At 43.4% G+C, this 15,215-nt stretch overlaps 1 protein-coding gene across 2 annotated transcripts in view; it reads right to left on the minus strand.

Moving 5' to 3' along the window:
• The window catches only part of LOC106570077 (sodium bicarbonate cotransporter 3), a 66,033-nt gene that overhangs the window by 47,197 nt on the left and 3,621 nt on the right, over nucleotides 1-15,215 (minus strand). The window contains exon 1 of one of the 2 annotated variants that reach the window (XM_014142041.3): nucleotides 3,346-3,530. The exons of the other annotated variant lie outside the window; for it this stretch is intronic. Within the exon in view, the coding sequence (XP_013997516.2) occupies nucleotides 3,346-3,381 (36 nt within the window). The 5' untranslated portion in view covers nucleotides 3,382-3,530. Of the gene's footprint in view, nucleotides 1-3,345; nucleotides 3,531-15,215 lie in introns of those variants that run through there. 2 annotated transcript variants of the gene reach the window in all.

A 15,215-nucleotide genomic window follows, 5' to 3' on the forward strand; every position in this document is an offset into this window, starting at 1 on the left:
TTGACTTTTACCAAATAGGGCTATATTCTATATAGCACCCCACCTTGTCACAACACAATTGATTGGCTCAAACGCAGAAAGAAATTCCACAAATGTACTTTTAACAAGGCACACCTGTTAATTTAAATTAATTCCAGGTGACTATGTCATGAAGCTGGTTGAGAGTGTGCAAAGCTGTCATCAAGGCAAAGCGTGGCTACTTTGAAGAATCTCAAATATAAAATATATTTTGATTTGTTTAATACTTTTTTGGTTGCAACATGATTCCATATGTGTTATTTCATAGTTTTGATGTCTTCACTATTATTCTACAATGTAGAAAATAGTAAAAATGAAGAAAAACCCTTGAATGAGTAGGTGTGTCCAAACTTTTGACTGGTACTGTATACACAGTACATTCGGAAAGTATTCAGACCCCTTGACTTTTTCCACATTTTGTTACGTTACAGCCTTATTCAAAAAAAAATACTCATCAATCTATACAAAATACCCCATAACGACAAAGCGAAAAAAGGTTTTTTAGAAATGTTTGCAAATTTATTTTAAAAAAATATCACATTTACATAAGTATTCAGACCTTTTGCTACCCAATTAATTATCTTTTACTCGTCTATTCAAAATCAAATAGAAATTCACTAATTGTAGGCTAACTGTAAGCCGCCCTGCACAATCAATGAACTAACAGCATCGCCTCAGGTTAGTTCTCTCCCCGACTCATGGGGAGAGAAAATCCAAAATTACGCTACACTCCAAAATGTAGCGTAAGGTCCATCCAGTATGCACAATAATACAGTCCACATTCAAAGGCGATTACTCGAATTTGTGTAATTTTGGAGCATAGGCTAGACCAATTATGGAACAAAGACATCTTAAATCAGTTTTGTTTTATGTTTTTCTGCCATGTGTAATATGCGGTAGGCTATGCATTGTATAACAGCACAATCAATATCTTAATTCAGGCTTTTCTTTCGTGCTTGGGCTCATTAGCCTTATAAGCTCTAATATGCATATGGGTGTTATGAATTAATCATCACCTTAGAAAGTGCTGTCCATTTTGTTGTTAGGCTTTGAAACAACATCCACAAACAAACATGTTTTACACGGTTTCAACCTGCTGTTGAACTTCTTTCTCCAAACTGATCATCACAGTGAGGTGAGTTTTAAAGGCATGATACTGTTTTGATGTGATTTTCAACTGCATTTGCATTGATGTCAGTGTGGTTATTGGGACAATAGAGCCCTGAGTACCAGGCCATTAGCGACCTGATGGTAGTTGGCGAGTTGGGTACTACCAACGCATGTCCAGAGGGCATAAAAGGAGATTACCGTGACTCAACAGTGATCACTTGGAATTTTTATTGCGGCCCTGACTCATGACTGCCGGTGTGGCAGTAATACGGTCACCACAACAGTCGTAGACGGGAGTTTGTTTCTGCGGTAATGTCACGTTCGTCGTAAGGATGGGACCAAAACGCAGCGGGAATGTGAATACTCATCTTCTTTATTACGAAGAAAACCAAACTTAATCAAAAACAACGACGAAAAAACTGTCCTGTGAGGCACACAGCTACACACGGAACTACCCACAAAAACCCATAGAAAAACACCCCTACTAAATAGGACCTTCAATTAGAGGCAATGAGGAACAGCTGCCTCCAATTGAAGGTCAACCAATAAACTAAACATAGAAATAGAAAAACTAGAATGAACATAGAAATATACTAACATAGAACATTAACCAAAAAAAAAAAAAAACACATAAAACAAACACCCCCTGCCACGTCCTGACCAAACTACAACAACAAATAACCCCTTTACTGGTCAGGACGTGACAGGTAACATGGAGTCTTAAAAACGTGATGATACTTTGTTGCTCCTTGCTGAAACAAGAAACTAGCAAATGACACTTTGGTTGCCAAGGCAACGCCCCACAATGCAACAGCACACACAGAAATTTAAATGAATAAAATGGGTTTGGAACTTCTGACACTGGCAATTTGACTGGTAAACTCATGGGTTCACTCGCAATGGCTGCCTGGTATTGTGATGCAATCATTTCCATGGTAATGTAGAATGTTCGTTCAAATGATGTAAACTGATGTGGCTCATGTAATGGAATGTATTTTTGGTCATGTCAGTTCAGTTGAATTAACAAATCACAGCACATACTGATGGGTACACTTCCTGCTTTTACTTCCTGCTTTGCTCCTATTGGGTACACTTGCAATGGCCGACAGTTCTATTCATTCTATTTCTATGACAGCACATGCGGTCAGGAGCGAAAAATATATATTACGGAGACCGCGGTCATTTGGCTGGCCAATTGCCGTCATCCATGGTTTAGATTTTTCTTAACAAGTTAGACCAATAAACTGTATTTGTGTGTGTGTAAAGGGTCAGTTATTGTATAGTCTACAGTATCTGTTCGAATGGGGGCTACCATTTGAAATTAAATTCACTGAGCAATGAATACTGGTGCTTGTCACCGTGACTGTGTGTGAATGTGAAATGAATCGGTGTGGATGACTGGTGTTTAGTGTAGGAGTGATTTCAGAGACAGCCAGGTTCCCTCTATTCCAGGCTGTTGTTACTGGGCCTTGTTCCAGGCAGGGGGGGGATGACGTAAGTGAGGAGTCACTTAGCTCTAGAGACACACACCAGTCCTCTGAGTTGTATCTCCACCGTCACACATGGGCCAAACGCGATACCAGAGCCAGCAGCAAATTGCATGCCCCCCACCCCCAGGAAATAGGCTAAAGCATAGGCTACACAGTCACGGAAATAATTTCCATTCCTCTCTAAAACACATTTTCCTCTCCTTGTATGTACAACCTAATAACCACAGGTTACATATTCCCCCTTCCATGTCATTCTCGCCTTATCTAGGCTATTTCAATAGCCAAACATTTTGTATTTCCCTCAATGTGTCTGACATGAACTTATATTCAATAGATAAACAATAAACATCATATCCATAATCTATACATTTTTATCAAAGGAGCATACTCTGGTCTGCTGCCCCATATTCCTCCTCTACTCCTCTCTCACGCTCTTTAAAGCAGCCATATCTGTTCCTGTCTCATTTTCTCCCATTCTGGCTCCTCAGGGCTAGTGAAGAGCGGGAAGGACCATTTCCTTTCTAAGAGGCATTTGTTGGTGAGGCAGGCGGGGACTCTCCCCCTATCACTCCCCCCCCCCACGCCACCCCCCTCCTCCTCTGAGCTACATCCAATATTCTATTCGGTAACCACGACCACTGTTCTATGGTACAGCCAGACAATGTCAGAGATGGAGAAGACACACACACGAACACGCACACAAAACAAAGAGACAGAGCAGACCTACCGTCAGCACATGCTCCCCTTCATGGTTCCCCTCCATCGGGGCTAAAACATCAGCGGCAGCCGAGGAAGCTGTGGCGTTAGCTGGCTTTGTCTCTCTGTTATCTCCCCTGTGTGTGTGTGTGTGTGTGTGTGTGTGTGTGTGTGTGTGTGTGTGTGTGTGTGTGTGTGTGTGTGTGTGTGTGTGTGTGTGTGTGTGTGTGTGTGTGTGTGTGTGTGTGTGTGTGTGTGTTCTGTGAGCGTGTGTGTTTCTGTGAGCGTGTGTTTCTGTGAGCGTGTGTGTGTGTGTTGCTGTAAGCGTGTGTGTATGTGTGTGTGTGTGTGTGTGTGTCTGAGCTCTGACTAAGACACTGGAATACTGGGCTGCTGTTGCCTGCTCGTCTGTGTTAATACGGAGGGAGAAAGCAGAGTGCTGCCTGTCTTAAAACAGACCTGCTCCTCTCTGACAGCCCGCTCCTTTCTCAGCAGCCAATCCCCCGCCACCATGAATATTTCATTTGCCCAGCCAAGAGCGCACCCAGACGTGCACACAGAGAGGACATACACAGACGACCCCCCCCCCCCCCCCCCCCCCCACACACACACACACACACACACACACACACACACAAAATCACCCACAGTAGCATTCAGGGCACACACCCGCCCACACACACACACAAACATTACCCAGAGGGCATGGAGAATTGAGAAGGACAGACAGAGATGTACTCATTAAATGTCTTTGCCTCCTTTGATTCTGATACATTAGTGATCTTTATCACAGTCTCAAGGTCATGTACACGTCTTTCAGCACCTTCTAATCCCATAGAGACTCATGGCCACATGAGGTCGTCAAACATAGGGAAATAACAGTGTAACATCATACAATGGTAATAGACAGAAGATGGTAAATCAAGGTCTCTGTCCCAAATGGAACCCTATTCCCTATATAGTGCACTACTTTTGGCCAGAGCCCTACAGAAGAGGTGCCCTGCACTATGGGCCCTGGTCAAAAGTAGTACACTTCATAGGGAATAGGGTGCCATTTGGGATGCCTAGGCCTACACCGCCTAAATAAAATAAAATGTTCAACTTTTAGTCGCAATCACAGAAAGGTAGCCTACAACAAGTAATGAATGGCTAAAGACAGGACAGAACCATACATCTGATCATTGCCTCACGTACAATACAGTTCTGATGAAACTGGGGGGCAGGGTGACACCTAATGGCCAACTCTGAATCTCACATGGAGGCGAAGTATTGGCACGCCAGCTGACACACATTTTTAGATTCTAGCAGACATTCTTATCCAGAGTGACTTACAGGAGCAATGAGGGTGAAGTGCCTTGATCAAGGACACGTCGGCAGATTTTTCACCTAGTTGGCTCTGGGATTCGAACCGGCGAACTTTCAGTTTATTTATTTTAAACCGGATTTGAAGGTCAGGCTCTCCAATTATGTTCTTGTACTATGTGTACTGTCAGCAAGACAGTGTCTCATTTTGACCAAATGAGTCCCAAATAGCACCCTATTCCCTATTTAAGTATTGGCTCTGGTCAAAAGTAGTGCAGTATATAGAGAATAGGGTGCCATTTGGGACTCAGCCTGCAACAGGCAGTCTATTCGTAAGCACCATGGACTCACCACCAGCTCTGGAGACCATTATCCACCACTGCACGGAGAGAGACTGATCACATGGCCGACAGCAAAGACTCACTCAGTCTTTTAATCTGAGAGGATTATTAACCAGATAGGATTAGTATTGTAGAGGGCTGGAGAGCTGAGACATGAAGCCAACAGGTAGGATTGACCAGTAGCCATGATCAATTAGATTACCCCAGATCATCCGTGAGAAGGCTGGGCGCCATGGCTGGAGGTGTGCTGTGCTCCCCCTGGGGCATCATTTTACTCCTGGGTTTTTTCTGGATCAAAATGGGGCTAAAGTGGTGACCATGGGCATGGCCAATGGTCAGGTTGCTGACCAACATTCTTTAAGCCCGCCTGTCGGCAGCAGTAAGGGTAGATTTTGTATTGGTGAGGTAAGATGTCTATTTCACCAGCCACGTTGGCGGGTGGTCAGGGCTCCACAGTGCGAGCATTTGTGAATGAAAATAGTCAAGTATGATCACATGTATAGCAAAATAAATGCTGCTGTATCTGATCTCAAATGATTTCTTCCGTTTTGTTTCAAAGCTGGTAAATTTAAACGCACAAAGTCAAAGAACTACGAATCCTACTATAGCCAATCCCACCTCGCGCTGCAACACTGTCTGGCTGGGGGCTGTGCGCAGGTGAAGAGCTGAGTAAAGATTCATTTTGAGAAGCACTCTGCACAGGTAGACAAGTTGGTCTAATTTACTTGAAAGGAAGTCTACTGAAGAGAGACTTTGTCCTTGTGTTTCTTGGCTATTTACACTGTTTTGTTCACAAGCTAGGTTGTTTTTCAATGTTTGAGTTTCAACTGTTAGACAAGAGAAGACAATTTGGGCAACTACTCAAACTCTCAATCGCACAGGCGCAAACATGAAGAATGTCGCGTTACCGAGATAACCTTTCACCCTTAAAAGAGAAGGTGAAATTGTTTGTGTCATCTGTGATATTTTGGTTAAAAGACTCAGGTCACAAAAAAATGAAATTAAACGATATACCACATTACTTCTAACTAGTAATACATGTATTGTTTTAGAAACATAACAAAGCATGTTCATCCATTTTTGGTGTTTTGTTTGTGTAATTTTAGCCGTAAAAAAATATTTTGGCTGGTAAAAAATCTGAGTGGCTGGTAGATTTTTACATCCACCTGCCACAGTGGCTGGTGGACCAAAAAGTAAATGTTAGGCCCTTTAATTCTACACATTTTGCTATGGTTTATGCTATCTGAGTGACTCAAACATTATAACAAAATCAATGGGGGCACCATGCCATAACAAAAATACTCCTGAATGGATCATTATTGGAATTTTAGATTCTCTGTCTATCTTATATTTGTGTGATTTTTTTGTTCTCAAAGATGATCTTCTAAAAAATATATATATAGGTCATTTTCTACATACTCTATATCTGGTTTTAGCCTAGTCGTTTAAGTTTACACGGAAAACGTTTTTCCATCCCACATTTTATTTTCTAAATGTACTTTTTGGACATAGGCGGCCCCAAAAAAAACTGCCCGCCCAATGCAGAAAAAACTGTCCTCCAAGCTGATTTCAGTGACCAATTCAATTAGGCCTACACCCTATTTGTGTGAGACAGAGAGGAAGAGGCCTCATTTCTGAAGGTTTCACTATGCCACAACAATGGCACATTCAAGGTAGGTCTAGGCCGTATACCGTATTTTACTGGTATTGATGCACAGACCGGTTTGGGTTTTTACTTTACCTTCTATAACAGTATTTGAATGTTTGTTTGTTAAATATGATATGCCTTTTATAACGCCCATTTTTATAGTTTACTCTGCTACTTGAGTCATCTGTCATCTCTCTCCTCATGCCGCTTTCCACACAGACCTAGCTCCTTGCGTTCAGTCTGCATGGTCAATGCAGCACATCAAATCAAATCAAATTGTATTTGTCACATGCGCCGAATGCAACAGGGGTAGACCTTACCGTGTAAGTAAGCATTTCAAACATTCAAATACCGTTATAGAAGGTAAAGTGTTGATGACAACATATGTTTTCACTTTACTTCTTAATATAAATCCACTAGACTAGCGTTCTATAATCACACTATTAGTTTGTGTTTTTTACATCTGCAAACAGCTAGTTTGTCTTTTCTTAGCAAGTTGGGCCTAAATCGTGCTAATTGCTAGCTAGCTGGCTGGCTAGCTAGCTAATAAATGGACTGAGTCTGAGCAAACGTAACTAGCTATACAGCCTGATAATACCAAGGATGGTGCGACCTAACTCAGCATGTTGTTTGTACAACGATATCTTCTAAATCAAAGAGGAATGTGCAAAGCATGAATATGTTATCTACATGAAGTAGCTAAGAAGAAACATTCAATGTAGCCAAAGGTTATATATAGTCCCCTAGGAAACACTGACCATCACTTTGAATCCTACCCTGTCACAATAACTCCTCCCTGGCATTTTCATGTCAAACAACACAGAATGGAGAAAGACCCATTGAAATCACTTAGAATGTATGTGTTGGCACCCTAGATTCACACACTACTCATAAAGCAAATGTCTAACTTTTATTATTCAAAAACATAAAATACCGTCGTTAAAAAAAAAAAAATACAGTGATATGATATTTTGGCCATTTTGCCCAACTTTAATTCAAGTCAATTGCTTGACTCACCAGTCAAGAACCAAGCTATATCCAGATATTACAATGATCTTGCATGATTGAAAATGATCAAAGATTATGGTACCCATCCAAAACTGGTGCCAGGAGCACAGATTTGGTCCCATCTTTTAGTGATGCGTGAAAAGAAAATAGGTAGTTACATATCGGGTTATTCTTTTTGACAATATATCATTTTGACAATATCGCAATATTATTTTTGCGCTAGTTTGCTGAACCCGCACGAAAACTCCTGTATTTTTCCTTCAGTTTGTTCTCCATCTTCTTTTAAAATATGGAGCCAATTTCTTTTCAGATCTTTTGTTTCCATGGCTGATCAAAACTAATTTTCTCATGGCTCATGCCTAGGCAACAGAAGACTTTGCTACAACACCTTCCTTTCAGCAAGGAGCAACAAAGTTTCATCACATTGTAAAGAACCTATGTTATCGCAGAAATGGACTCAACCGCACAAATGCACGGCTGTCCCGTCTTTAGTCAGATGTCCCCCACAAAAACAAAAACAAATATTAAACGGTTCTGAAAGTAATTTTATTTTCATCCATAATCGGCAGTTTCACGATTATACGGTAATTGTGCCAGCCCTAACTGAAATACACCCCTCCAGTTCTGGAGGATATGACAAATGTTTGAACTAGGTCTATGTTAGTACAACTATGTTACTTTATCATAGCCCGAAAAACATAATTTGCACAGACATGACATTTTGAACTTACGAAATATGAGGTCCAACAATCAAATCATAAAAACACTGCCTTTTGTAGGCCTCTATAAAATCAGTAAAAATATTTTGCCTGATTCCGTAATTTTCCCTAAAATTCTGTTTTTTCAGTTATTCTAGGTTTAGGTTTCCCCGTTTTTTTTTATGTAGAAAAACAACTAAATTCGATTTTCTAAGTCCACAACAATGCTTAAGCTACATCAGAAGTCCACTTTTGAGGTCTGGGAAAAATGTAGATTTTGGTGTGTAGTAACCCTTTAATTCCAGTGAGCACCAGCAAGAGGCTGTTGTGTAACTGTGTTTTTGTATTGCACATGTGATGGTTGAGTTTGCAAAACAAACACCCACTGGATAGATGCAAATAATCATGATATCATTATGCCTGGTAAGCATAGGCTACTTTGTAGTTAACATTTAACTGAATGCCTTTCCATCTACCAGAAGACTTTTCATTAGCATCATCGCTAACGGCTACACAAAGTGGTAAACGCACATACGCAGACGGGGAATTCTTATTGTCTCTTTAGAAAGTTGCAGGAAATACGAATCAATGATGCATTTTGTCCATGTCTTATGATTAACTTGGGCATGTTAATTCATTTTCAATACATTTAGTTGATTCCCTAACTTAAATGCATTTTTGAATATTGTACAATTCCGTTTCAATGTCGGATTCTGTGATCCCGTCCATGTTATCCGTATCGCACATTTATAGGGCCATACTTTTGTATACTGAAGGTGTCGGACTGGACCCAATGGGTTGACTGCTTTTGGGGGGGGGGGGGGGTTGAGTGGGGATGGGGGACTTTCTGCACTCCAGCTCACGGCTAAACCACTGTCCTCAGTCTCCTCTCAGCACCTGACCTTGGGAAAGATCCAGAGCAGGAAATGTTTCAGTCTAATTGAGTCTCGTAGACAGACAGGCTATTGTCCAGACTCCAGTATGAATGTTCAGACATGCAGTAGCTAGTATACAGACTCCTCAGACTAAGCTACCACCTGTAAATTCATATGACTGCAGAATCAAGTCTCCACACACCGGCAAAGCTTACTAACTAACTACTGCGGTCCGATGAATCAGATTGAACAATACACCTCAGTGGTAGGAAGTAGAGACCAGAATCACCAGCCATCATTTTGGTCTATTTCTCCTTTAGGCTTATACCCCATTGTACCTACTTCATGACCCCACTCCTACAAATCATGCTTAGACTAAGCAATAAGCTCAGTGCAGTAAAAACTCAATCAAATTCTCATGACTGGAATTTAATTAGGGAGGGGGGAGAATTCTGTGGGCAAATAATGACATTTAATTTTAAAGTAAGTAACCAAGCATAAACAAACAAAAGCGTACAAAAAGGTATTATTTTCACATTCTTGGCCGTGAGCCTTCCAAGAAAAACAGCACTTAAAAGCTTACAGTCTTAGCCCACTACAGACTGTGCTTTACTTCAACCCTACCCCAGACTATGCCTAGCATTATAGATACAGTACTGTATAAACAGAAGCCCCATTGTGTCTTGTGTAGGTTCATACGGTACAAAATGTAGGGTGAAGATGGAGGCTTTGTTGGATACTGGAGTTCAGCAATTAAGGAAGACGTCAGCTTCTTTGATAATGCCTCTACAGAGCTTTAAATGGAATAGAGCAGAGAGCCTGAACCTGCTGAACTAAGAACCTATTTCAGATCTTAGTGGGGGAAGACAGCAGGACACAAAGCCCTTTGGCACGATTCTCCTGGCACCTGAGGTACAATTCCATGACAACAGAGGTAGAGCCAAGGTCAAACGCAGGTGGTGGTAAAAGCTCAGAACCTTATGTGTGGTCAAGGGAAACGTGTGTGAAGGGAAAATAAACCACCTACAGTGTATTGGGAAAGTACTCATACCCCTTGACATCTTCCACATTTTGTTACGTTACAGCCTTATTCTAAAATGGATAAAATATTTTTTTCCCTCATCAATCTACACACAATACCCAATAATGGCAAAGCAAAAACTGGTTTCTTGAAATTGTTGCTAATTTATTGAAAATAAAAAAACAGAAATATCCCATTTACGTACAGTACAAGTCAAACGTTTGGACACACCGACTCATTCAAGGTTTTTCTTTATTTTTACTATCTTCTACATTGTAGAATAATAGTGAAGACATAAAAACTATGAAATAACACATTTGGAAACAGGTAGTAACCAAAAAGTGTTAAACAAATCAACTTATATTTTAGATTCTTCAAAGTAGCCACCCTTTGCCTTGATGACAGCTTTGCACACTCTTGGCATTCTCTCAACCAGCTTCAAGAGGAATGTTTTTCCAATAGTCTTGAAGGAGTTCCCACATATGCTGAGCACTTGTTGGCTGCTTTTCCTTCACTCTGCAGTCCAACTCATCCCAAACCATCTCAATTGGGTTGAGGTCAGGTGATTGTGGAGGCCAGGTCATCTGATGCAGCACTCCATCACTCTCCCTGGTTAAATAGCCCTTACACAGCCTGGAGGTGTGTTTGGGGTCATTGTCCTGTTGAAAAACAAATAACAGCCCGACTGAGCACACACCAGATGGGATGGCAAATCACTGCAGAATGCTGTGGTAGCCATGCTGGTTAAGTGTGCCTTGAATTCTAAATAAATCACAGACACTGTCACCAGCAAAGCACCCCCACACCCCCTCTTCCATGCTTCACGGTGGGAACCACACATGCGGAGATCCTCCGTTCACCTACTCTGCATCTCACAAAGACACGGCGGTTGGAACCAAAAATCGTAAATTTGGCCTCATCAGACCAAAGGACAGATTTCCATCGGTCTAATGTCCGTTGCTCGTGTTTCTTGGCCCAAGCAAGTCTCTTCTTCTTATTGGTGTCGTTTAGTAGTGGTTTCTTTGCAGAAATTCGACAATGAAGGCCTGATTCACGCAGTCTCCTCTGAACAGTTGATGTTGAGATGTGTCTGTTACTTGAACTCTGTGAAGCATTTATTTGGGCTGCAATCCGAGGTGCAGTTAACTCTAATTAACTTATCCTCTTCAGCAGTCCTCATGAGAGACAGTTTCATCATAGCGCTTGATGATTTTTGCGACTGCACTTATAGAAACTTTCAAAGTTCTTGAAATGTTCTGGATTGACAGACCTTCATGTCTTAAAGTAATGATGTACTGTCGTTTCACTTTGCTTAGTTGAGCTGTTCTTGCCATAATATGGACTTTTACCAAATAGGGATATCTTCTGTATACCACCCCTACAACTGATTGGCTCAAACGCATTAAGGAAACAAATTCCACAAATGAACTTTTAACAAGGCACACCTGTTATTGAAATGCATTCCAGGAGACTAACTTATGAAGCTGGTTGAGAGAATGCCAAGAGTGTGCAAAGCTGTTATCAAAGCTACTTTGAAGAATCTCAAATATAAAATATATTTGTGTAATTTTCATAGTTTTGATGTCTTCACTATTATTCTACTATGTAGAAAATAGTAAGAAATTAAGAAAAACCCTTCAATGAGTAGGTGTGTCTAAACTTTATACTGGTACTGTAAATATTCAGACCCATCGCGCAGTACTTTGTTGAAGCACCTTTGGCAGCAATTACAGCCTCGAGTGTTCTTGGTTAGGACGCTTCAAGCTTGGCACACCAGTATTTGAGGATTTTCTCCCATTCTTCTCTGCAGATCCTCTCAAGTTCTGTCAGGTTGGATGGGGAGCGTCACTGCACAGCTATTTTCAGGTCTTTCCAGAGATGTTCGATCCGGTTCAAGTCCGGTCTCTGGCTGGGCCACTCAAGGACATTCAGAGATTGTCCCGTATCCACTCATGCTTTGTCTTGGCTGTGTTCTTAGGGTGGTTGTCCCATTGGAAGGTGAACCTTCGCCCTAGTCTGAGGTCCTAAGCACTCTGGAGCAGGTTTTCATCAAGGATCTCTCTGTACTTTGCTCTCTTCATCTTTCCATCGATCCTAACTAGTCTCCCAGTCCCTGCCGTTGAAAAACATCCCCACAGCATGATGCTGTCACCACCATGCTTCACCGTAGGGATGGTACCAGGTTTCCTCCAGACGTGACGCTTGGCATTCAGGCCAAAGAGTTCAATCTTGGTTTCCTCAGACCAGAGAATCTTGTTTCTCATGGTCTGAGTCCTTCAGGTGCATTTTGGCAAACTCCAAGCGGGCTGTCATGTGCCTTTAACTGAGGAGTGGCTTCCATCTGGCCACTCTACCATAAAGGTCTGATTGGTGGAGTGCTGCAGAGATGGTTGTCCTTCAGGAAGGTTCTCCCATCTCCACAGAGGAACTCTGGAGCTCTGTCAGAGTGACCATCGGGTCACCTCCTTGACCAATGCCCTTCTCCCCCAATTACTCAGTTTGGCTGGGCGGCCAGCTCTAGGAAGAGTCCTGGTGATTCCAAACTACTTCAATTTAAGAACGATTGAGGCCAGTGTTCTTGGGGACCTTCAATGCTGCAAAAATGTTGTGGTACCCTTCCCCAGATCTGTGCCTTGACTCAACCTCATGGCTTGGTTTTTGCTCTGACATGCACTGTGAACTGTGGGACCTTATATAGGTGTGTGCCTTTCATAATCATGTCATATTAATTGAATTTACCACAGGTGGACTCAAATCAAGTTATAGAAACATTTCAAGGATGATCAATGGAAACAGGATGCACCTGAGCTCAATTTCGAGTCTCATAGCAAAGGGTCTGAATACTTATGTAAATAAGGTATTTCTATTTTTAATTTTGTATACATTTGAAAATATTTCTAAAAACCTGTTTTTCGCTTTTTCATTATGGGGTATTGTGTGTAGATTAATGAAAAAATAATTGAATCATTTTAGAATAAGTGTCACGCTCTGACCTAAGAGAGCTGTTTTTTCTCTATTTAGTTAGGTCAGGGTGTGATATGGGTGGGAATTCTATGTTTTTTTGTTTCTATGTTTAGTTCTTGTTTTTCTATTTCTATGTTGGAGTTTTGGGATGATCTCCAATTAGAGGCAGCTGGTTCGCGTTGTCTCTAATTGGAGATCCTATTTAAGTTGGGGTTTTTTCTATTGTGTTTTGTGGGTAGTTGTTTTCTGTTTCGTTAATGTAACCTGACAGAACTGTTGGCTGTCGTTTTGTTTCTTTTGTCAAAGTGTTCGTTTTCATTAAACTACAATTATGAGCACTCAACACGCTACGCCTTGGTCCCCTCTATCCGACGCCCGTTACAGAACTACCCACCGCGATTGGATCAAGCGGCGTGCCCGGGCAGAGATGGATACCTGGTCTAATGAGGATTGGATTGAAAGGAGAAACTGGACTTGGGGCCAGGTAATAGACAGGTATCGTAGCCTACCGGGGAAGAACGAGAGGCAGCCCCCCCAAATTTTTTTTTGGGGGGGTACAAAGGTATTTTGGCGGGGCCAGGGGTGAGACCTGAGCCAACTCCCCGTGCTTATTGTGGTGAGCATGTGCCTGCCTCTCGCACTCTCCCTCCAGTGCGCCTCCATAGCCCAGTACGTCCTGTGCCTGCTCCTCGCACTCTCCCTCCAGTGCGCCTCCATAGCCCAGTATGTCCCGTGCCTGCTCCTCGCACTCTCCGTCCAGTGCGCCTCCATAGCCCAGTACGTCCTGTGCCTGCTCCTCGCACTCTCCCTCCAGTGCGGCTCCATAGCACAGTACGTCCGGTGCCTGCTCTGCGCACCCGGTCCTCAGTGCGTCTCTCCAGTCCGGTGAGACCTGTTCCGGCTCCACGAGAAAAGCCTCCAGTGATAATCTATGGTCCGAAGCCTGTAGAGATGATCCATGGCACGAAGCCTGTAGTGATGATCCATGGCCCGGAGCCTGTAGGGATGTTCCATCGCACGAAGCCTCCAGAGGTAATCCATTGCCCGGAGCCTGTAGATATAATCCATGGCAAGAAGGCTGTAGGGATAATCCATGGAAAGAAGACTGTAGGAATGATCCATGGCCCGGAGCCTGTAGAGATGATCCATGGTACGAAGCCTCCAGTGATGAGCCATGGCGCGGAACCTGTAGAGATGATCCATGGCATGGAGCCTGCAGCAACGGTCCCTAGTCCGGAACCTATAATGACGCTTCCCAGTCCGGAGCCTCCGGCGACGCTCCTCAGTCCCGAGCCTCCGGCGACGCTCCCCAGTCCGGAGGCTCCGGCGACGCTCCCCAGTCCGGAGGCTCCGGCGACGCTCCCCAGTCCGGAGGCTCCGGCGACGCTCCCCAGTCCGGAGGCTCCGGCGACGCTCCCCAGTCCGGAGGCTCCGGCGACGCTCCCCAGTCCGGAGGCTCCGGCGACGCTCCCCAGTCCGGAGGCTCCGGCGACGCTCCCCAGTCCGGAGTCTCCAGCGGCGGTCCGCAGCCCAGAGTCTTCAGCGGCGGTCTGCAGCCCAGAGTCTTCAGCGGCGGTCTGCAGCCCAGGTTCTTCAGCGGCGGCCTTTAGCCTAGAGTCTTCAGCGGCGGTTGGCAGTCCAAAGCTTCCGGCGATGATCCACGGTCTGGTTCCTCCGGACACACAGAAGCAGGGGGATCAGCGGGCGGTGTGGGGGCTACGCCCCGAACCAGAGCTTCCGCCAAGTACAGATGCCCACCCGGACCCTCCCCTATAGGTTCAGGTTTGCGGCCGGGAGTCCGCACCTTTGGGGGGGGGGAGGGTACTGTCACGCTCTGACCGAAGAGAGCTGCTTTATCTCCGTTTTGTTCTCAGTTTAGTTAGGTCAGGGTGTGATACGGGTGGGCATTCTGTTTTTTGTTTCTATGTTTAGTTCTTGTTTTTCTATTTCTATGTTGGAGTTTTGGGATGATCTCCAATTAGAGGCAGCTGGTTCGCGTTGTCTCTAATTGGAGATCATATTTAAGTTGGGGTTTTTTCTATTG

This window comes from Salmo salar, chromosome 14 (assembly GCF_965601325.2).
Source record: "Salmo salar chromosome 14, fSalSal1, whole genome shotgun sequence".
Classification (NCBI taxonomy): domain Eukaryota; kingdom Metazoa; phylum Chordata; class Actinopteri; order Salmoniformes; family Salmonidae; genus Salmo; species Salmo salar.